The 23473-nt window shown below is 36.1% G+C and overlaps 1 protein-coding gene across 5 annotated transcripts in view; it reads right to left on the bottom strand.

Moving 5' to 3' along the window:
- Positions 1-23473, bottom strand: part of MMS22L (MMS22 like, DNA repair protein) — a 134476-nt gene continuing 111003 nt past the window's right edge. For 3 of the 5 annotated variants that reach the window (XM_064597891.1, XM_045867255.3, XM_045867254.3), the window contains 5 exons: positions 22468-22679; positions 19880-20043; positions 8254-8350; positions 6481-6648; positions 4-5538 (listed from right to left, as the gene is read on the bottom strand). In XM_064597891.1, the coding sequence (XP_064453961.1) occupies positions 5457-5538; positions 6481-6648; positions 8254-8350; positions 19880-20043; positions 22468-22679 (723 nt within the window). In that variant the 3' untranslated portion in view covers positions 4-5456. Of the gene's footprint in view, positions 5539-6480; positions 6649-8253; positions 8351-19879; positions 20044-22467; positions 22680-23473 lie in introns of all 5 variants that reach the window. The other 2 variants (XM_064597894.1, XM_064597892.1) reach the window with 2 other exon arrangements.

The following is a 23473-nucleotide window of genomic DNA, read 5'->3' on the forward strand; positions in this document are numbered from 1 at the left end:
AAATCACATTTGAACATAAATTCAAGAAGTGTAACATGAGTTTTTCCCTTTTCTGAATCTTGTTAGGGTCTAAGTCACCTTTACTAAAAGGGAGACTATACACTTTTTTTTCCTTCAGCATAGTTTAATTATTCAGCAATCTATATTTTATAGGAAACTGTCATTTTATTCATGGAACCACTTTCAGTAATCAGAAGTGAATAAAAACATAAACCCTTTTTAATCCTAAATACAAAATTCACTAACTTTATACATTGTTATACCTAAAAATTTTAATTTCCAAACAAATAATCTGGTTATTCAGATTAAAGAACAGGAGGAGAGACGGGGGTAAGGAAAAAAATAAAAAACCTCCCAGAGATTTAGCCAAAAAAATCTTAATTTTACAGTTCTGGAAAGTGCAAATTGATACTGATCATTGATATCAAAGAAAGATCTCTTTAAAGGGTATAAATCATGTAAACTAAACATTTTAAATGCCTTACCAAGTCAAGAAAATGACTCCAGTATTTGAGATAGCTTTCAACAAGAACCTAAGCAAGAAGTATCAGATTTACTAAAATTTCTACTTGACAAATGAATTTACTTCCAGCTGTTTTTACCTTATAAAAACCATTACACTTGTAATCCCAAATCCTATATCCAATGAATGAAAGGGAAATGGTCTAAAAATAAGCTTGCCTGACTGATCATGAAAAGGCAGCCTGAGATTACTGATATTTTCTATATAGATTTCTAAGTATTCATTTAAAACAAATTGGCATATTAGCAAACCCCTTCTTGGTGATAATGTGTTACTCACTAATATTACAGAACTGAACTCAGAAAATTTTAGTTTTTGAAAACCTCTTTTATGCTGTAGCCAGAGAATAGAATCCAAAGTGCAACATTCCTCTCCAAGGAAAAATAAAATACAGAACACTTATGATTAGATCATTTTCCTGAAATTAGTAAGAGCTAATAAACATTCTAGAAAGCTATGTTTGGGTCATATAAACCAAATTCCATTGAAACTATTCAAATATATATTTTCCATTTAAGTGGGCTATCCTATAGTAATTCATCTTCCATTTTTACTCTTTAAAATTATAGACTGTATCTAATTTGAATTTCCATTGGAAGATCATGAAACTTCTAACACCTTAAACAGCACTTCAAGAGTTGACTTTATAAGAGAAGACACAGCACCACATAGATAATAGCAGAATGTTCCTTAGTGTAGGAGGAAAAGCCAGCAAAACCTTAATCTCGAAAACAATGTCTTTGTAAAGTGAAATGAAATTCCTTAGATCCTTCATAACAAAATACCTATTAGGTTACGATTAGGACATTTTTCCTGCTTTTTTGCTTCATATTTTCCTCACAGTTTAACCACATGTATATTGTATCCCTTTCAGCTATTGTAATAACTGAAAAACTCTCTATTGTTTTACCCCAGAGTATAAAAACAGGAATAAGATAGAAATATTCCTCCAGGTAACATGGTTCACTTTTATTTTGGTTTTCAAATAGTCAATCTGTCATAAAGGAAGTGGAATAATCATGGATGCAGTGTAAATTATATACATTAAAAAGTTATATATTATAGGCATAATTATAAACATGTATATATAATAACGCCCAGAATTTTTCTGAAAGCACAATTCACAAATGCAATAAGTTGAATAACTATTAGCACACCAAAAACTTTAATAAGCATATTTTCAGTTCTAATCATGAGGTACTTACTTTGGTAACCTTAGCAATATAGATTATCACAGAATCAAAATACAAATCTTATTAAATATGTGAAAAATACGCTAACTTTGCTAGCTTCCCAAACCAACTGTTTTAAGCAAAGCATGGTATTTATATTGGCATACTATACACTTGACTGACAAGGCAGTATTTTTAACCCTAGAAGGAGTAGGCAGGAGATCAGTTTTTGGAAAATGTAAGGTTTACATAAAGTCTATAGGATTTAGGGAAGACAGGTTTCCTAGAGGCTTTTCCCAATTGCAGAAGCTTGTCAAGTTTTTATATAACAGATAATCTTAACAAAGGGGAAGTAAAAATAAAAACTGTCAAAGGTTCTGTTAAAGTACATGTAATTCTTTAAGAAGAAAGTACTTTTAAAAATTTGTGATGAAGCATGGAAGAAGATAATGGGTAAAGAACACACAATCTACAGATACATATTTTTTTATATATATAGATGCCCAGGTAGTAAAAGTCAAATATGCTTAAGAAAAAATATGCTAGGTTTAGATAAAGATATAAAAGTTTTAAAGTATGAAACTCTTCTAATGCAAATGAATTCAATACTGGATGATTTTTGTACAGAGATCATATTCCATGTTTTTTACTCCCCCATGAAAACCTAATTAAATGTTCAATTAAAATTTAAATCATAACCAACCAAATCTGAATGTCTAATAAAGTCCTTCTATCACCCTGTTGTCCTTCAATCATCTCTTTTACATTCCATCTGTATATTTTACAGAAATTATTTGACTGGAATACTCACGTATCTAAAATATATTTTAAGTATCTTCCTTTTTCAGTGTGTTAAGGTTAGGTGTCTAGAGAAAGGGTGGTATTTTAGGCTGGCAAACTGAATGAGGCTTAGAGTGTAGAATGAACATGGCATTCAGATATTCGAAGGCAGCTAGTCTCCTGCTTAGGTTTGCACAGAAAAGGTAGAGTCAGATGGCAGAAAGTCTCCTGACTGAAGTGGATGTCCTTGAGTAGAAAAGTAACAAGAGGAAAGTAATATTTTAGGAACACTAATGTCAGAACTGTGTGAGATTAAATTGCAGGAAAGGAGATCAGAGATAAGAGAGATTGACAGCACCCAACAGAAAAGATGGTTGGGATGCACGGGATGGTGAAAAGAAAAGCAAAAAGCCCATACTGGTGATCAACTGAAAGTGGGGAACAAGTAAGAATCCAAGTTGCTTCTGAAGTTTCAAGGCTAACTGACTTGGGAAAATAGTGTCTTCCCTGGGTAGAAAAGAAAGGCAGGAGCTAGTTTAAAATAGGCGACAAGTGCAGCTCGACATGTTGCCTTGAGATTTCAGGAGGATCCAACTAGAGGGGTTAAGAGAGAAATTAGCACTAGAGATAGATTTTAGAGATAAAATTATGACCTACTGTTGTTATCAATTCACTACTAGAAGACAGAGCGAGTGAAGGGCCAGATCTTACCACTGGGGACAAGAAAGAACGTGAAGGTGCTTTCAAAGTACAGTATGTAGGAAGGAGCAGTATCACTGAGGAAGGGCTGAGAAGATAAAGAAAAATGCAAATGTCAGACCAAAGAACAGAAGAAAGGAGAACGTAGTCTGAGATTTCAGCAAAAGAGAATGGCTGACATTACAGTGGGAGAAGCAGGGGCCCTAGAGATGACAGGTTATTTAGGGGAATAAGTGATGGGTCGTGAAGATTTTCCTGGAAATGAACGGAGTCAAACAATTTTTTTTCTTCAATTAAAAAAACAGCATCTTTAAAATTTTACTTACATATAAATAAACACACATGTATATACACATATATAAGTATTGTCACAGATTTTTGTTACTGATTTTTAAAGTACAAACTGTTTATTCTTAGCGTCTACACATATATATCCCAATGCATGATTCAGAAGCAGCTTTTCTCAGCCTTAAACATTTCATATTCTAAGGAGTGAGACTCTCAAAGATAATTTTATCAATCCCACTTAGAAAATAAAAAATATATATATATACATATATACACATAAATAACTCCTTTAAAAGCATTACCTTAAACAGATCAAACTTCATTTGCTGAAACTTGCAAAGAGATTTAAGTTTAATCAGTCACTATCATAATGAAAAGAAGCTCATTGCTATGAAGTCTGTTAAATAACCTTTAAAGAGGCTTTTATTCATTCTATTTGTTGACATATGACAGTTGACCTGGGGTTGGAAGGGACAGACTATCTGTATGTCATAAAAACAACAGATACTTCTTTAGAATTCACAGATAAAAGTTAGAGGACTATTAACTAGAGTTCACTGATTGTAATATATTTCATGTTGAAAGATACTTCTTGAGTCAGAAAAGGAAGGAACCAGAAGAAGCATGATAAAGACTAGAGTCCCAAGAAGAAAAGAGATATTTCAAAGTTAACAAACATGACATGTAAGACACAATTTCAAAAACCGTGAATCATTTATCTAGGACATAGTAGAGACAGAGGAACAACATTGAGAGGTGTTCTTTACGTTTGTGCATGAATAATTAGTAATCATGTCTGTATGCCTCAAATAGAACACATGTCACCAATATATTTTCACATACATTATTCTACTGATTCTTACCAGAACACTGTGAAATAGAAAAAGGAATATTATTCTTTTTTCTCCATGGAGAAACTGAGGCTCAACAAGAAGGTTAAGTAACTTGCTGAAGTTTACAAAGCAGAGCTGGGTTTGAGACCTACATGGGCTCCCAACACTAGGACTGGAGTTCTTTTACCAAATAATGCTCACCACAAAAAGGAGTCAAGGACAAGAGCCCAACTGGTAAAATAAAAATCTGATGAACTACTTAAAGAGTTGAGACACAAGAGCTGCTAAAGGAACTAAACTGGTTCCCTGTATACATATAAGATGCTAAATTATAAGAGGCTCTAACTGAAGAGCAAGGAGATTAAATCAGCTGACTTCTCAGTCCTCTTCTGTTATTTTGTAATCTCAAGATTTTTCAGAATATTATTTGTCTTTTCTTAAAAGTTCTTACTTATCCTCCTCCTGATATGTCTTTTCATAAACTTCCAAAAAGGATGACTAGAGAAAAAAAAAAATCTGGCAACTGTTGGAACCACTGTTGGCTTAAGTTTTAAAACATTTTACGTACTATCTGTATATTCATTTAGCCAGACTCAGCCTCTTTCCTCAGAGTTAAGTGTGCTGGGTATTTATTAACTTGCCTCACACATGGTCTAACAAAAGATGACAAACATACATCCTATCTTCTGAACCGCCCTTTCACAAAAACCAGCATAGAATAGCCAGATAATTTGAAAAACAAAAAACAAAAACAAACAAAAAAACCCCACAACAACCCAAAAACATATTAAAACATGACTTGTAAGAAACAAAACAAACACAAATCACTCACAAGTCAAAGAGTCACATTATAGTGACAAATCCCTGGATCACCCAGTACAGACCTGCTTCACAGACATACACAGAGACACTCCCAAGTTAGAAAAAAAAAATTATATCAGTTTAACTAAAAACTCTTCAAAAGAGAATGCAATTTTGCCAACTTCCAAAGATCCTATAATACACTTATTTAACTTTTATTTCCTTATTTATATACTTTATACTTACAGGGATGTAAGGGAAAAAATCCTAGAAGGTATTTTTAACAGAACATTATACCATTGCTGTGCAAAGTGGCTTTAGATAGTTATAATGAATAGAGAGGGCAAAGCACAAAATATATTAGGTGTTATCACTCTCCAGTCTTTGCATTTCATCTTGTCCAACTTGTCCTAGGTGAGATAAAAGTTTGCTATAGGCCTCCCTAAGAAAAAAGAAAAGAAGGTAGATATATTTATTAACTTTTCCATAATTTTTCACTTAAGTATTTACAAATTAAGTCTGTCTACACACCTGAATGTCTGTCTACACACATGTGTACCCACACCCAAACTATATGATTAAAGTACTTTGATTCTTTAACAAACTTGGAATATATGAATTCTCATGAGTGCTGACTCCTCCAAAACAACCTCTTTAGGAACTACAGGTTTATTTCCATGGTGTTGCATTATTTCACACAGACCAGCACAATCTGAAATTAGGTTGTAAGCCCCACTACTATTTTTGACCCAAAATGAAAAAAAGCCCCACTACTATTTTTGACCCAAATCCATATTATCTAATTGGGTCACTCTTCTTACTCACTGGATACACATGATATAGTTGATTCAGTACATCAAACATCCCTCAAAGGGTAGATTTGCCACCATGGATTTTATACAAAAACAAGATACCTGAGGGCGCCTGGGTGGCTCAGTTGGTTAAGCGACTGCTTTTGGCTCAGGTCATGATCCTAGAGTCCCTGGATCGAGTCCCGCATCGGGCTCTCTGCTCGGCAGGGAGCCTGCTTCTCCCTCTAACCCTCCCCCCTCTCATGTGCTCTCTCTCTTTCTCTCTGTCTCAAATAAAAACAAAAAACAAAAAAAACACAAGATACCTGAGGCTCTAAAGTCCCCTTCCCAGTGAGGAGCACTGAATGTGTTTTGAGCAATAGTGGAACTGCTGAAAAACATAGCTTTCTAAGGTGCTCACTTTGAAAAGAACAGCATGTGAATGGATATGTCAGTCATAGTATGGAAACATTCATCAATTCAAAGAACACACCCCAAATTTTTAGGAATGGGAAAATAAACCATCTCCAGAAAACGAATCTAGATTTTTATAATCATTGCCCAAAGAATGTAATCAAATGATCCAAACATACCTTTGTGCAGTATTTCTGCCAAGGCCCCATTTCCGCTCTGAATCCTTCAGAGACTGAGTGAGCGTAGAAAGCAAGTCGATAACAACTTGCTGGTCCAATGCTGCTACTGTTTCTAAAATGCTGTAAATCTGATAATCGTATCTCATAGCATAATCCTGGATAAAATGCCTGAAAGTAAATCAAGTTACACAGGATTACTTCTGGGGAAGTTCCTTGGGCTGGTATCTATATGACGACGATCAGCTGGAACCTGAACTCAACAAGATCATTTCACGTAAGATTACCTGAAGAATCCAGATGCCCTATGAAGACAATTTACAACACTTAAAAATAAAGGACAGAAATGGCTTATTTCAGTGTGACCAGAATGATGGCATTGGTAGGGAAAGGGAAGAGTTGGAATCCCAGGAGGGCGAATAAGAAGGAAAATCTAGTTCCAGGGACTTCGCTGCTATTCTTTGCATGTCAAAATCTTAGCAGGAAGAATGTGGAAAAAGGGAGTCCAGGGCGCCTGGGTGGCTCAGATGGTTAAGCGTCTGCCTTCGGCTCAGGTCATGATCCCAGGGTCCTGGGATCGAGTCCCACATCGGGCTCCCTGCTCCTTGGGAGCATGCTTCTCCCTCTGCCTCTCTCTCTCTCTCATGAATAAATAAATAAAATCTTAAAAAAAAAAAAAAAGGGAGTCCAGTTTCCTAGGTATTTCTTAGTTCTTCGTATTTCTGGATAAATCAAACAATATTTTTATGAGAAAAGCAAGTTATTCATAATACATAGTTTTATATTCCTTAACTGAATAGGAGATTTTAGACCCACAAGAGGCCTTCATAATAAGAATTGTATGTTTTAACCCTACAATTTCCACTCTCTCCCCCAACAAAATAAAAGCCACCTAGCTTAATAAATTGTACATAACAAACAGGCAATCTTCATTTGTATAAAATCCTTTCTCCCCTCTTAGGGTTTTACAGGTTTTTTTTTTTTTTTTTTTTTTTCCTTTTTGGGGGATTTTATAGTTCTTACAAATCCACTATGTATTTCATGTGATCATAATTTAAATAAATTGTAACCAACGGACAAGTGCCAATGATAAGAAAACAAAGTGAGGAATCAAAGATCCAACACAGAAGAAAATGGACCTGTGTTATTTATCACAGTAGGGCTAGGGCACAGATACGCGTAATAAAAGTGAACTGATAGAAATCGTGAGACATATTTAAAAACACTGCCCTAACAGAAAGCACAAGAGTCTAGAGGAGGCAAGGCAGGAAATGACAACAAAACCCAAAACACAGAAAACATTACTCCAGTTGCATTATTATTCTTGGGAACCAACACCACATCTACTCCTATAGAGTCTATGCTTCATGGATGAAATACAATGAAGCCTTCTGGGTCTACAGTATCTAAAGCAGGTAAGAAAACCAGTGACATGTACTTCTGGATCCTGAGTAACATGTTTAGCAGTTCTGAGGGCCTGTGCACCTGTCATCATGACCCACACACCCCCATTTTTCTCTTCAATACACACAGGAGTCTTCATCACCAAATTCTCAGGTGATTTTAAGTCAGCTCGCTCATATTCCTCCCTAGCACTTTTGTCTTTTTTAATAAAACTGCACAATGTAACAAAACTATGGCCAAAAAATATAATAATTGAAATACTATAACAAGTAGTAACACATTATGTTTTGGATAATTAGTTATTTAAAAAACATGTTGGCTGTCAAATGGCTGGCAAGAGTCCCCTTGCCAGTTGGCACATTTTCCAGTTACCTAAACACAGAAGTCAGCTGGGCGGCAGGTTCTCCCTCTGACCCCACTTGGCAGGCTTTAACCATGTATTGCAGGTTCTCTGTGGCCAGCCTTTTAACTAGGAGGGAAAATTATAGCATTACACACTGTGTCTGAATTGACCATCTGGATCCTCATTTTTATGAACACTCTTAATTTAGAAAAATATGTTGTTTTCTTAAAGTTTATACAGCTTTTTAATTATTTTTCAAAATGAAATAGTTATGAGTTTTTGTTTTGTACTGAAGTGCATCTATCTCCTTATCTCCCATTTTAAGAAAATATAAAAAGCTTGAGTATTTTTTACAAGCTGATAACTGAAAAAATACATTTGAAGATAGGTCTCTTAGAAAGAACCCATATTCAAAAATATTTTATCATCCTGATCCTGCAAGCAGTTACATACTGACAAAAGATAGCCTTTAATCATTCAGCTGATTTACAGATAAGCAGATAGATTTTTTAAAAATTCATAGGCATATTCTTCCCACTCTCTAACAAATTAGATACCACCAATTTACCTTTGCTCAAAATTAGTCAAATATACATATATATACACACACACACATAAATCAACTATTGGTGATGCTATCTTTTTAAAAAAGACAGCAAAGTTACATAAAGAACATTTGTATTCTTTAAATATTTAACTAAGTCATTTAAGATTGTGCATTTCTCCAAAAAAAATGGAATAATATCAAGAAGGAAAATAGAAAATTCCCTATGTTCCAAATGCTACTGAATTTTTGTTATGTTGTTTTTGGCACATTAAATGTAAGTAGCTGGGGAGAAAGTGCTTTGTCTAAGAATAAAAAATAATTCAGAAACTCTAATCCATTATAACAGAATAAAACAGGATACATATGAAGTGCAATTAATTAATATGTACTTAGTAATGTTCTCTACGGCATGAGGATGGTGGATAAAGAAGATGTAGCATACTTGTCTTTATTGAACTAATAACTCCTCATATTAGATATAGTTCTGAAGTCAGTATAATTGGTTCTTAAAAGACATTTCCTTGAAAAACTTCAAAAGCTCCTCTGTGGAAAAAGTACCAGAATATGAAGAAATAGCCTTCACAGAGAATTAATAGTAAGCATTGGGTTTTTATTTTACAACAGTTTTATTGAGGTATAATTCACATATCATAAAAACCAATTTTTTAAAGTGTACAATTCACTGGTTTTTAGAATATTCAGAGTTGAGAAGGCATCACCACTAATTTCAGAGCAATTTCATTACCTCTCCAAAAAAAACTCATTAACAATCATTCTCCACTTTCTTAATCCCCCAGCCCCTGACAACCACTAATCTTTGTTTTGTCTCTACGGATTTAAGTCTTCTGGAAATGTCTTATAAATAAATAGAACCATACACCATGTGGTCTTTTTTTTTTTTTTTTAAGATTTTATTTGAGAGAGAGAATGCGTGTGAGTGGGGGGAGGGGCAGAGGGAGAGAGGGAAAGAGAATGTCAAGCAGACTGGGCACTAAGAGTGGTGCCTGACGTGGGGCTTGATCTCATGATCATGATATCATGACCTGAGCCAAAACCAAGAGTCGGATTATCTACCAGCTGAGGCACCCAGGCACCCCTCCGTGTGGTTCTTCTGTGACTGTCTTCTTTTTACTTAGCATAATGTTTTAAGGTTCATCCATGCTGTAGAAGGTATCAGGACTTACTTTTGAAGGCCTAATAATATTCCACTGTATAGATATACCCCATGTTGTTTATCCATTCATTGGTGGATGGACATCTGAGTTGTTTCCATTTGGAGCGATTATGAACCAGGATGCTATGGATCAGTGTTACAGGTGTTTTTTAAAAGAAAAACTATTTGCAATCTTTATTTAAGTGAACTGAACTTTTTTAAAAATTGAGTTTTTGTTTTTTTAGTTTTTCTTTACATTAACAGCTTTAGTGTCATATAGTTCACATTCTATACAATTCACCCATTTAACATGTACAATTCCATGATTTTTAGTATAGTCACAGAATTGTGGAACCATCACTACAGCCAATTTTAGAGTATTTTCTTTACTTTGCAAAGAAACCTGATAGTCTTTTGCTATCACTCCTTATTTTCTGATACACCCTAAAAGCAACCCCCAATCTACTTTCCATCTCTACAGATTTCATATTCTGGACATTTCATATAAATGGAATCATATAATACGTGGTCTTTTGTAACTGGCTTTTTTCACATAGAATAAAGTTTTCAAGGTTCATCCATGTTGAGTAGCATGTAGCAGTACTTAATTCCTTTTTACGGCCAAATAATATTCCATTGTATGGAGCTATCACATTTAAAAAAATCCATCTGTCAGCTGGTGGACAGTCTACCTTTTGGCTCTATGAATAATACTGCTATAAACACGAATAAACACGTTTCTGTGTGGACATGTGTTTTCATTAATCTTGGGTATGTACCTAGGAGAGACACTGCTAGGTCACAGAGTAACTCTGTTTAAAACATCTGAGGAATGACCAGACTATTTCCCCAAGTGTCTATACTATTTTACATTCCCACTGGCAGTAACTGAGGGTTCTAATTTCTTCATGTTTTTGCCAAAACTTGTTATTATCTGGCTTTTCCATAAGAGCCAACCTAGTGAGTATGAAGTGGTATCTCACTGTGGTTTTGATTTGCATTTCCCTGATGACTAATGACGCTGAGCACCTTTTCAAAGGGTGCTTATTAGCCATTTGTTTTATTCTTTGGAGAAATGTCTATTCAAATTCTTTGCCTATTTTTAAATTTGTTTTTTTTTTTAATTACTGAATTATAACAGTTTACTTATTCCAGGTATAACTTCCTTATCATATAAATGATTTGCAAATGTATTCTTCCATTCTGTGGGTTATTTCTTACTTTCTTGATTGTCCTTTGAAGCACAAGAGTTTTTAATTTAGATTAGTCTAATTTATCTCTCTCTCCTGCTTTATGCCTTTGGTGTTGTATCTAAGAATTCATTGACAAATCCAAGGTTATGAAGATTTACTACCATGCTTTCTTCTAAGAGTTTTATAGTTTAATCTCAGACATTTAGGTCTATGATCTATATTGAGTTAATTTTTGCATATGGTGTGAAGTAAAGGTATAACTTCATTCCTTTGCATGTGGATATCCGTTTGACCTGGCATAATTTGTTGAAATACTATTTTCTCACCACTGAACCATTTTGGCACCCTTGTCAAAAAAAGTCTGTTGACTACAGACATATGGGTTTATTTCTGGACCCTCAATTCTAATCCATTGATCTAGGTCTATCTTTCTGCCAGTACCACACTGTCTTGATTACAGTTGCTTTGTACTAAGTTTTGAAATTGGAAAGTGTGTCTTCCAACTTTGTTGTTGTTTTTTTTTTTTTTAAGACTTATTTATTTGAGAGAGAGAGAGAGCATATGCAAGGGCAGAGGGAGAGGGAGAGAATCTCAAACAGACTCTTTGCTGAGCATGGAGCCCAATGTAGGACTTATCTCCTGATCCTGAGATGATGCCCTGAGCCGAAACCAAGAGTCAGATGCTCAGCCAACTGGGCCACCCAGGGCACCCCTGCTCTTTTTCAAGATTGGTTCGGCTCTTCTGGAGTTACACTGTATTTGTAGGTCAGTCTGGGGAGTGCCACTACCTTAACAATATTACTTCTGATCCATGAAATGGAATGTTTTTCCATTTATTTATATATTCTCTAATTTCTTTCAATAATGTTTGATAGTTTTCAGATCTTAAGCTTGTATTTCTCTTTTCTTAAATTTATTCCTACTTGGGTTTTTAAAAGATGCTATTGTAAATGGAATCATTTTAATTTCATTTTCAGATTTTCATTTAAAGTATATAGGAATGCAATTGATTTTTGTGTCTTGTTTTTGTATCCTGTAACCTTGCTGACCTTGTTTATTAGTTCTAATACCTTTTATTGGAGTGCTTAGGATTTTGTATATACAAGATCAGATCATCTACAGATGGGGATAGTTTTACCCCCTTTTCAATCTAGATGATTTTTACTTAGTTTTCCTGCTCTCAGTAGGACTTCTAGTACAATGTTGAATGGAAGTGGCAAGAGTGGACATCCTTGTCTCATTGCTAATCTTAGGGGAAAAGCATCTAATCTTTCACCATTAAGTATGATGCTATAGGATTTTCATAGATGTCCTTCATCAGACTTGAAGCAGTTCTCTCTATTCCCAGTCTGTCATTATGTAATGTCCCTCCTCTTTATTCCTGATAATTCTACTTATTCTGAAGTCTGCTTTGTTTGAAATTTATTAATAGAGTTACTACAGCTTTGTTTTGAATTGTGCTAAGCATTTTTCTTATCCCTTTACTTTTAATTTATCTGTGTCTTCATATTCAAAGTAGGTTTCTTGTGGGTAACAGTTGGGCTCTGTTTTTTATCCACTGTCAGTCTCAGTCATTTAACTGGCTTATGTAAATCATTCACATTTAAAGTGATTACTGGGGCGCCTGGGTGGCTCAGTTGGTTAAGCGACTGCCTTCGGCTCAGGTCATGATCCTGGAGTCCCGGGATCGAGTCCCGCATCGGGCTCCCTGCTCAGCAGGGAGTCTGCTTCTCCCTCTGACCCTCACCCATCTCATGCTGTCTCTCTCTCATTCTCTCTCTCAAATAAATAAATAAAATCTTAAAAAAAAAATAAAGTGATTACTGATATTGCTGGATTAATATCTACCATACATGTAACTTTTCTATTCATTGCTCCTGCTCTTTTTTTCTAATTATCTGCTTTTTGTCTGCCTTCTCCAAAGGTTTTGTTTTGTTTAAGTAGGCTCCACACACAGTGTGGAGCCCAATGTGGGGCTTGAACTCACCACCCTGAGATCAACACCCGAGCTGAGATCAAGAGTCGGATGCTTAACTAACTGAGCCACCCAGGCGCCTCTCCAAAGGTTTTAATTGAGCATTTTGTTTCCATTCTCTCTCCTCTCTTAGTACATCAAATATACTTCTTCAACATTTTTGTTTAGTGGTTGCCCCAGAGTTCGTAGTTACATTTATAACCAATCCCAGTCTACTCTCAAATAACACTACATTCCTTCAGGGGTGGCACAGGTGCCTTAGACCAGCATTTCCAATTCCTTTCTCCCAGTCCTCATTGCTGTCATTCACTTTACTTATCCATGAGGTATAATCACCAAATACATTGTTGCTATTATGATTTTGAAAAAAAAAAAAAAAAAGCTATTAGATCAATTAAAAGTGGAGAGACGGGTAGATTCAGAGAATCACAGCTTACCAGGAGCAGGAGCTGATACTGGTAGAAATATTTACACTGAATTTGATAAATTGCTCTATATAAAGTTTTGGGGGCAGCAGTTTGCTCTATGACTTCAATTCCCTAATGCACTTAAGAAGAGCTGTTTTTCAGTCTGTTCAGATTTGTTTTCTTGTTGTGAGGGTAAGAGTGAGGACTTTCAAGCTCTTTACATGTTTAAGTGGAAACCAAAAATGCTCCAACTATTACCACTGAACTGTCTCTTTCTCCCTTCATTTCTCTCCGTTTTTTTTTTTTTCTTATATTTTGGTACTTTTCTTGTTAGATGCACCTTTACAGTTGTTAAATATAGTGACCCTTTTATCATTATAAAACATCACTATTTCTAGTTAACAATTTTTTTGGTCTAATGTCTATTTTGTCTGATATTAGTATAGCTACTCCAGCTTTCTATGGTTATAGCTTCCATGATGTATTTTTTCTTTGCTTTTACTATTTTAATCTATGAATCCAAAGTGTTTCCTGCATATAGAATATAGTTAGATCTTTTCATTTTGATCCGTTCCAATGATCTCTACTTTTGATTAGTTTGTTCAGTCCTTTCACAACTATTGTTACCAACTATTGTTACTGTTGATACAGATGAATTTACATCCTTTTACCTTTTGTTTTCTAAATGTCTTGTGTTTTTTGTTCCTCTCATCTCCTTTACTGCTTTCGTTTTGCATTACGTGCATATTTTAAAACATAGCATTTTAATTTCTTAAATGATTTTTCACTGGTTTTGAATTATTTTCTTAGGAGTTGCTCTAGGCTTACCATGTACATCTTATCAGAGTTTCAGATTTATATGAATTTAATTCCAGTGCAATACAGAAACACTACTCTTACATAACTCTATTCCCCTTTCCCTTTTTTGTGCTATTATTTTTATACATATTACCTTAGCAAATGTTACAAACCCAGCAATACCTAGTTATTTTTATTTTATATAATTTTATGTCTTTCAAAGAAGCTAAAGAAAAAGAGAAGGATAGCAAGTCTATATTTTCGCTTTTGTGACACTAACCTTATTGATCATTTCTGGTTCTCTCATAATTGTTCCTGTCTGTCTGAGTTATTATCTGGAGTCATTTCCTTAGCCCAATACCGCTTTGCTCCCACCACCTCCTTTGAACCGATATTGATAAACACATTACATATCTATGCTATGGGCCCAATCATACATTATGTACATATCACTTTTTTATATATATCATTTTATACAACTGCTTTTTAAGCCCATTAAGAGAATAAAGATACGTACTTATGCTGTCTTTTACAATTACATAATTGCCTTACTGGTGTTGTTTGTTTGTCCTGTGTGGGGTCACTTGACTTTCATTCTGAAGAATTTCCTTTTTCTTTTTTTTTTTTTTATTATGTTATGTTAATCACCATACATTACATCATTAGTTTTTGATGTACTGTTCCATGATTCACTGTTTGCGTATAACACCCACTGCTCCATTCAGTATGTGCCCTCTTTAATACCCATCACCAGGCTAGCCCCCTCCCCTCTAAAACCCTCAGTTTGTTTTGCAGAATCCAGTCTCTCATGGTTCGTCTCCCCCTCCAATTTCCCCCCCTTGATTTTCCCTTCCTGCTATCTTCTTCTTTTTTTCTTTTTTTTTAACATATAATGTATTACTTGTTTCAGAGGTACAGGTCTGTGATTCAACAGTCTTACACAATTCACAGCGCTCACCATAGCACATACCCTCCCCAATGTCTATCACCCAGCCACCCCATCCCTCCCACCCCCCACCACTCCAGCAACCCTCAGTTTGTTTCCTGAGATTTAGAATTCCTCGTATCAGTGAGGTCATATGATACATGTCTTTCTCTGATTGACTTATTTCACTCAGCATAATACCTTCCAGTTCCATCCACGTCATTGCAAATGGCAAGATTTCATTCCTTTTGATGGCTGCATAATATTCCATTGTATATATACACCACATCTTCTTTATCCATTCATCTGTCGATGGACATCTTGGCTCTTTCCACAGTTTGGCTATTGCGGACACTGCTGCTATAAACATCGGGGTGCACATACCCCTTCGGATCCCTACATTTGTATCTTTGGGGTAAATACCCAGTAGTGCAGTTGTTGGATCATATGGTAGCTCTATTTTCAACTTTTTGAGGAACCTCCATACTGTTTTCCAGAGTGGTTGCACCAGCTTGCATTTCCACCAACAGTGTAGGAGGGTTCCCCTTTCTCCGCATCCCTGCCACATCTGTTGTTTCCTGACTTGTTAATTTTAGCCATTCTGACTGGTGTGAGGTGATATCTCATTGAGGTTTTGATTTGGATTTCCCTGATGCTGAGCGATGTTGAGCACTTTTTCATGTGCCTGTTGGCCATTTGGATGTCTTCTTTGGAAAAATGTCTTCTGTCCATTTCTTGATTGGATCATTTGTTCTTTGGGTGTTGAGTTTCATAAGTTCTTTACAGATTCTGGATACTAGCCCTTTATATGATTTGTCATTTGCAAATATCTTCTCCCATTCTGTCAGTTGCCTTTTGGCTTTGCTGGCTGTTTCCTTTGCTGTGCAAAAGCTTTGTATTTTGATGAAGTCCCAACAGTTCATTTTTGCCCTTGCTTCCCTTGCCTTTGGCAATGTTTCTAGGAAGAAGTTGCTGTGGCTGAGGTTGAAGAGGTTGCTCCCTGTGTTCTCCTTTAGGATTTCGATGGACTCTTGTCTCACATTTAGGTCTTTCAACCATTTTGAGTCTATTTTTGTGTGTGGTGTAAGGAAATGGTCCAGTTTCATTCTTCTGTATGTGGCTGTCCCATTTTCCCAACACCATTTGTTGAAGAGACTGTCTTTTTTTCATTGGACATTCTTTTCTGCTTTGTTGAAGATTAGTTGACCATAGAGAGCCATTTCTGGGCTCTCTATTCTGTTCCATTGATCTATGTGTCTGTTTTTGTGCCAGTACCATACTGTCTTGATGAATACTTTTATTTTATCTTCACTTTTGAAAGGCAGCAGTTTTGCAGAATAGAGGATTCTTGGTTGACAGCTTTTTCTTTGATCACTGTTACCCCACTGCGCTGGCCTCCATTAATTCTGCTGAGAAGTTACTTGCTGACCTATCTGGGGTTCTGTGGTAAGCGGTGAGTCATCTTTCTCTCGATGCCTTAAAGATTTTCTCCTTGCCTTTGACCTTCAGCATTTTTCCATGATGCATCTCATTGTGGAACTTTTTGAGTTTATCCTATTTGGAATTAGCTGAGCTTCCTGAATGTATAGGCTACTGTTCATTAATAAATTTGGGAAATTTTCAGCCATGATTTCTTCAAATATTTTTTTCTGCTCTTTTCTGCCCTCTTCTGGCATTATATGTATGATGGGGCACTAATGGTATCCCACATTTCTCTAAAGCTCCGTTCTTTTTTTTTTTTTGCAGACTGCATAATCTCTAGTCATCTATCTTCAAGTTTGCTAATTCTTTCTTCTGCCAATTCAAATCCACTAATGAGCAAATTTTTCAGTTCAGCTCTTGTACTTTTTAACTGCATTATGTCCATTTGGTTCTTTTTTATAATTTCTGTCTCTTTACTGATATTCTTTATTTGATGTGACAATGTCATCAGACCTTCCTTTATTTTGTTAATCATGATTTTCTTGAGTTCTTTGAACATACTTATAATGGCTACTTTGAAGTCATTGCCTATTAAATCCAGGATCTGATTGCTCTCACTGGCAGTTTCTGTTGCCTGCTTTTTTCCCCCAGTATATGGCTCATACTTCTGTTTCTTTGCATGTCTTGAGATTTTTTTATTGTTGAAAGTTGGGCATTTTTTAGTGAAGTCTACTTCTCCTCTCTGCCCCCCCTCCAGTGTGAAGCCTCTAACATTGCCCCAAGATGGTATAACCTTGGGTATTCCCCCGGTTTCCATTCGAAGACAGTGGTTTTGACAGGGCTCCCTTTGTCCCTTTCTCTGACCACACTCAGCTGTGGAGCTTCACTAATCAAAGCTGATTACTCTATTGTGTTTTATAATGCCCGCGGGAATAAACTGCATTGATCTAATCAAGTTTGGGCTTTTCTAAAGGGACAATTTCTGTGGGCAATGTTTGAGATTTGTTCTGATCCAAGGGCTCTTTCCAGCTGTCTCTTTCACCATTTTCTCACCAAACTAGACTGTCTATAGATCAGCCTATATATCCAATGACTCCATTATTCTCCTACCTATTGCCTATCACCAAAAACTCCACTGTTTTGACAGCACCCTTAGGCTTGAACTTTTTCACTGATTTGCAAATGAAGTCGGTTCTTTTGGGAGAGATTCAGGAGTTCTCTGTTCTTTGGTCTGCTTCTCCTCTCTCCATCTCTACCAGGCAAAAGCTCAGGAGGTATGGCTCTGATGTTGGGGACAGGGACAATGGTGCCCACTATTTGTTGAGTGACATACCCACTACAGGAGCTGAGTACTTGTGGAAGGAAAGGCAGCAGACCCAGGCATCCTCAACTTGCTTCACATGGCAGGGAATTCACACCTTTAAGCTGTGGCGAGGATGACCGGTGCCTGGGTGCCCAGTAAAAGAATGGAGCCCCCACTTCTCAGCCACACTTGCCTGGAATATAACCTCAGCGTAGCTTGGGGGCAGGATGAGAAATATTGATATCCTGCCTCTCACAGGATGATAGCCCTCCTACTGGGAGCTGGGGAGAGAGAAAGCCCTATGTTCTTGGATCTACCAGTCTGGAGTAGAGTTTCTGTCTTACTGAGCTGAGAGAAGTGAAGAAGGGAGTGGTCTTGGTTCAAACACCACGCAGACTTCTGCTGCTTTACCAAGTTTTAGTAGATTTTCTTAAATAAATGTTTCTCCATTTGCTATATACCCTTAGGACTATTTTCAGAGAATTTAAATGCTTTCTTTTAAATAATTTCCACTGGTTTTACTGGGGAGTAGGTCAGCAGAGCTCTCTATGTTATCAGGCCAGAAGTGGAACTCTTTTAAGCTCTTGAGTACAGGTTTTTGAGTGGACAGTATCCTTAAAATGCTCTTGGGCATTTACCTAGGAATGGCCTTGCTGAGTCATATAGTAACACTAACTTTCTGTGATTTTACAGATTATTCCTTTAAACATTGAGACTACAAGGAGAGCAAGAATTTTCTCTCAGCCACGCACACAAATCTGTGTTTAATATTGCTTCCTCAGCTTATGAAGACAGCAATGCGGAGATAGGTATTCTACCCATCTGGAACATGTGATGCACTCAACAGCTAGATGTGAGCAGCAAAATTCACCTTCCACACCCTGTCCTCCTTCCTGATAAATATTACTATCACCAAAACAAGAGGTTAGCTAAAATTTTATACTGTCTGCTCCGTTTCAACAAATTTTGTCTTGTACACCACAACAAGCTTTCACTGAAAGTATGCGTAAATTTTCAATGAGGACAAAATTTCTAAAGACGACTCTGGGGTCCATCTGGGTATTTTTCAGCACAGAGATTCTACTATCAGGTAAGGGCATTCTATATTAACACACCAAAACATTTTTTTGTAAAACCAAACTTGGGAGCAGAAAAACAAAAACAAACCATTTTAATTATTAAAATAAATACACATTTAAACAAAATATGCATGAATTTTGAGATAAAACAGAACATTTCAAAGAGCTATTTGAGCTTTCAGCTACCACTTCGGGTGCTGCCCTCAGATTCTTCAGGATCCACATTGCACTCACTTATCACAGCAGTTAGAAGTACTTAGGTGGAAACATTTGAGAAGCCCTGCCCTGAACAATCACATTATAATGATAACACACACACACTTACACACACAGCATCCTATTTACATTAAAAACTCCTTCAGGATAGAACTATGGCTACTATTCTGCATATTCTCAATAAGCTTATTAAAGCATGCTACTCACAGTGGGGATGAAATAGATGATATTTTAAAGAGATCCCTAGCAGTAAGGCTGATGAGACTGAAAACAAAAGGACGAGGATCAAAGGATCCTTACAGGATTGCCTGTGAAAGCTTAGATATTCTAGCCGAAACCTGAACAGAAGAACTTACGCTGACCCCTCACCACATGATATGTAACAAGTTGATTTAATACTGTAGTCAGATTAAACAAATACTCTTTAAAAGGTTAACAAGTCTAATCAGAGGAAGGAGCCCTTAAATAAACTGTTTGCCTTGGGGGAAAAAACAAAACAGAAGTAAACTACACTGAAACATGTCAGTGTTTAACCATTTTATCATGCCCAACCTCAGCTATCCACTGTTTTTTAGCCACAATATGTAGAAACTGATACTACATAAAGAAAAGTATAACAACACAGATTCAAACTAACCTTGGGGTTCATTGACCAACATCAAGCATTTTAAGACACCAGGGAGGAGCAGTTGAACCTCAGAAATGTCTATGCTAGTGTCTTTGAAGAGCTGCAGGACGAAGGCCAGAATAGAGGCTAAGCGAGGAGGGAGCAAGGACCCTTTACACTCCAAGTAGGACTTCCTAAAAAGAAGCACAATTTTGTTTTTTCTTCTAGTTAAAGTTTCAATGAACAGAATCAAATGTCATACACTTTAAAGATACTGACAAATTTTACCCCCCAAATTAATAAAGCACAATTAAAAAAAAAATGTGTATTTTACCATGCTATCCTCAAGCATAAAAATTTAGAAGCAATGACTGCACATCTTTGCTGCGTTATAAGGGCCAAAGCAGAATACAGACACAAACGAAATTTAAAACCTGATCTTTAAACGAACTTAATCAAAACCCAAATGAAAACCTAATTGTTAATTTTTTTTTCCCTTTCTAATATGAGCCCAATTTCCTCTATCAGCTCCTCAACAATGCAACATTTTCTTTAATGTCAAATTTGCATAAAGAAATCTCTCCTCACATTTATTTATTTAGGGATTTGGGAAGGGTCTTATTTTTCCAAATCAATAAGAGGACTGTCCTAGGAATTAGCTTCCCATTCCAGCTTTACCTCTTTCTTTCTCTTAGGAAGTAAAAAAATCAGAGGTAGTTTAGGATTTAATATTTTCTCTCAAAGCAAAACAAATTTTAGCATTATAAGTCAACAGAGATCATAAAGATAATTTATCTTACTCATTTTTCTCTCTCTACCTCTTAAGCAGGTGTTGGCTCATAATAGGTATTCAGTAGATATTTAAGTGAATAAATGAAAGTGGGAATTGCTCAGTTTCTAAAAGGTCTAGGCAACATGAAAAATTGCCAAATATAGCTAAATCTAAGCTAGACATCCAATGTACTTGCAAAGCAATAAAATTTGCCAAAATGAGCCATGGAAATCACTAAGGATTATAAAGTCTTTGAGGGCAGGAACTATGTCTTCATCATCATTTCTACTCCATACAGTGGCTTCCAACAAATACTCCATTTTAGTAGATTCATTCAATCTTTGAGGACAAGGGTTTTGTCTTTTTGGTTCACTGTTGAATTCCTAGACCAAACATTTATTGTGCACCTATAGTATATCAGGTACAATGTAAGAATGAAATGGTAAATACGGTCTCTAAGGCAACGGGCTCACTGTCTAGTGGAAGAGTTGGATAAGCAAAAAAAATAAAATAAAAAGGCTATTATAATGTGACAGGTGCTTTGAAAATAACCCCAGAATTCTCAGGGATTCAGAGGAAGGAGCCTCAACAAAGATGGGGAACTGCAGGAGTGGAGAAGCATGGAATGGAGGGATATTGTGGGTTTGGTTGCGTATCACTATAATAAAGCAAATGTCACAATCAAGTGAAATGAATTTTTTGGTTTCTCAGTGCATATCAAACCTATGTTTACACTCTGTTGTAGTTTCTTAGGTGTGCAACAGCATGATGTCTAAAAAAAACAACGTATACATCTTAACTTAAAAATACTTTATTGCTGGGCGCCTGGGTGGCTCAGTTGGTTAAGCGACTGCCTTCGGCTCGGGTCATGATCCTGGAGTCCCTGGATCGAGTCCCGCATCGGGCTCCCTGCTCGGCAGGGAGTCTGCTTCTCCCTCTGACCCTCCCCCCTCTCATGTGCTCTCTCTCATTCTCTCTCAAATAAAATAAATAAAATCTTTAAAAAAAAATACTTTATTGCTAAAAAAACCTGCTAACCATCATCTGAGCTTTCAGCCAGTTATAGTCACTGATTACAGATCACCATAACCAATATGATAGTAACAAAAAAGTCTGAAATATTGTGAGAACTACCAAAATGTAACACAGACATGAAGTGAACAAATAATGTTGGAAAAATGGTGCCAACAGACTTGCTGGATGAAGGGCTGCCACAAACTTCCAAGTTGTAAAAAACAGTATCTGTGAAGTGCAATAAAACAAGGTATGCCTGTATATCGCCGTAGCATCTTAGTTTAAAAGCTAATCTCATATGAAGCCAGATATTCCATGAAGACAAAGAAAAAAAAAAAACTTCTATTACTGAATCCTCTATTGTTGCTGTTAAAAGGTAACAGAGAACCTAAGAGGTTTCACTTATGCATCTAATAATAAAATCAAAGACAGAGAGGAGACCAACAAAACAGGACTTCTTAGTACTTCCTTTTTCATATTAGCATTCATTTTTTCACTTAGTTGTTCTCTTTTAAAAATATAAATAATGTGTTTTCTATAGTAGAAAATACACTTACTGTTTATCTGATAAGAACTAAGAAAATACGTATCTTTAGGACATGTATAAGAAAAATAATAGCTATGTAGATAAAACAATTTAAAGAGCATTGACTCAGGCTGCCAAGAGCAAAAGTCATTTTAGTAAATTCTTAGAGACAATGTTTCTCAGGGAAAATGAAAGTTTCTAAACTACCAGCATCCCAAGGGTTGCCAACACTTTGGGATGCTTTGTTACTTTTTAATAAAGATTAATACATTGTAAATACCACTTGTTTTTAATATTTAGATGTACCTTATGACTTGTACGATGCATTTCTTTAGAGGTGATATCAGTGGAACAGCGGTGGAGTTTCTCAATGCCAACAAAACAGGGTGTTGTCCGAGACCCGAAACATGCGGGGACGATGGAAGAAACCGCCCAATATACTGCTCAATAACACTCCCTAGTAATTGGTTCAAATAGGCATTTGGATTTTGGGACTGACCACACACGATACACATGCCCTACAGGAGAAAAAAGAAAAGAAATAGTAAAAGGCAAAGTTAAAAAAGTATATACTGAGGAACTTATTTAGTCCCTAGCATTAATATTCATGTCAGAATATGTCACCCATAATCAACAAAGACACAGCCCAACATCAACAGATGATGTGAATATGAGGCTCAGGGACTTGCTGAGCTTGGGTGAGATCCATGGGGTGGTATCTAACCAAACATGCGTGCCTTCGGGGTGTACGCAAATGAAGCAGGGGAGAAGTGCAAGAAGACAAAGGAAGCTTCCTTCTTCCTCTCATACTCAGAGAACATGACCACCACACTCATCAACTACATTTGTGTATTATTTCAAAGTAATAAAATACATTTTTAAGTCAGTTTTTTTATGTAGGTACTGGTCATTTATCTGAGTGACACTACAGAATTTATACTAAAAATCTCCCATGGTAAGAAATGTGATAAATTAAAAAAAAAATTGACAGGAGAGAAATGCAGAAGAGTACAACTCTGATTAATGACTATTTTAAGAGTTTCATGTGTCAGGCATTGTGCCATGTGCTTTATATCCTTTATTTCATTTAAATTTCTCAAAAGAACAATGAGTTGGTTATTATCACATCTCTGATTTCATAGCTGGGGAAACTGAGGTTTAGAGAAGTTAAGAGTTCTGTTGATTTAATCCCTTCCATTTGTATAGAAATTAACAAAGTTAACAAAATAATTCCATGTGGATTACGGTATTTGATACCTACAAATAATGAAACCAATACCCTGAGAAATATTTTTTCTGCCATTGTTACTAA

Source organism: Mirounga angustirostris, unplaced genomic scaffold, assembly GCF_029215605.1.
Source record: "Mirounga angustirostris isolate CCGP_5_RB_7025 unplaced genomic scaffold, mMirAng1.0.hap1 SCAF_8, whole genome shotgun sequence".
Classification (NCBI taxonomy): domain Eukaryota; kingdom Metazoa; phylum Chordata; class Mammalia; order Carnivora; family Phocidae; genus Mirounga; species Mirounga angustirostris.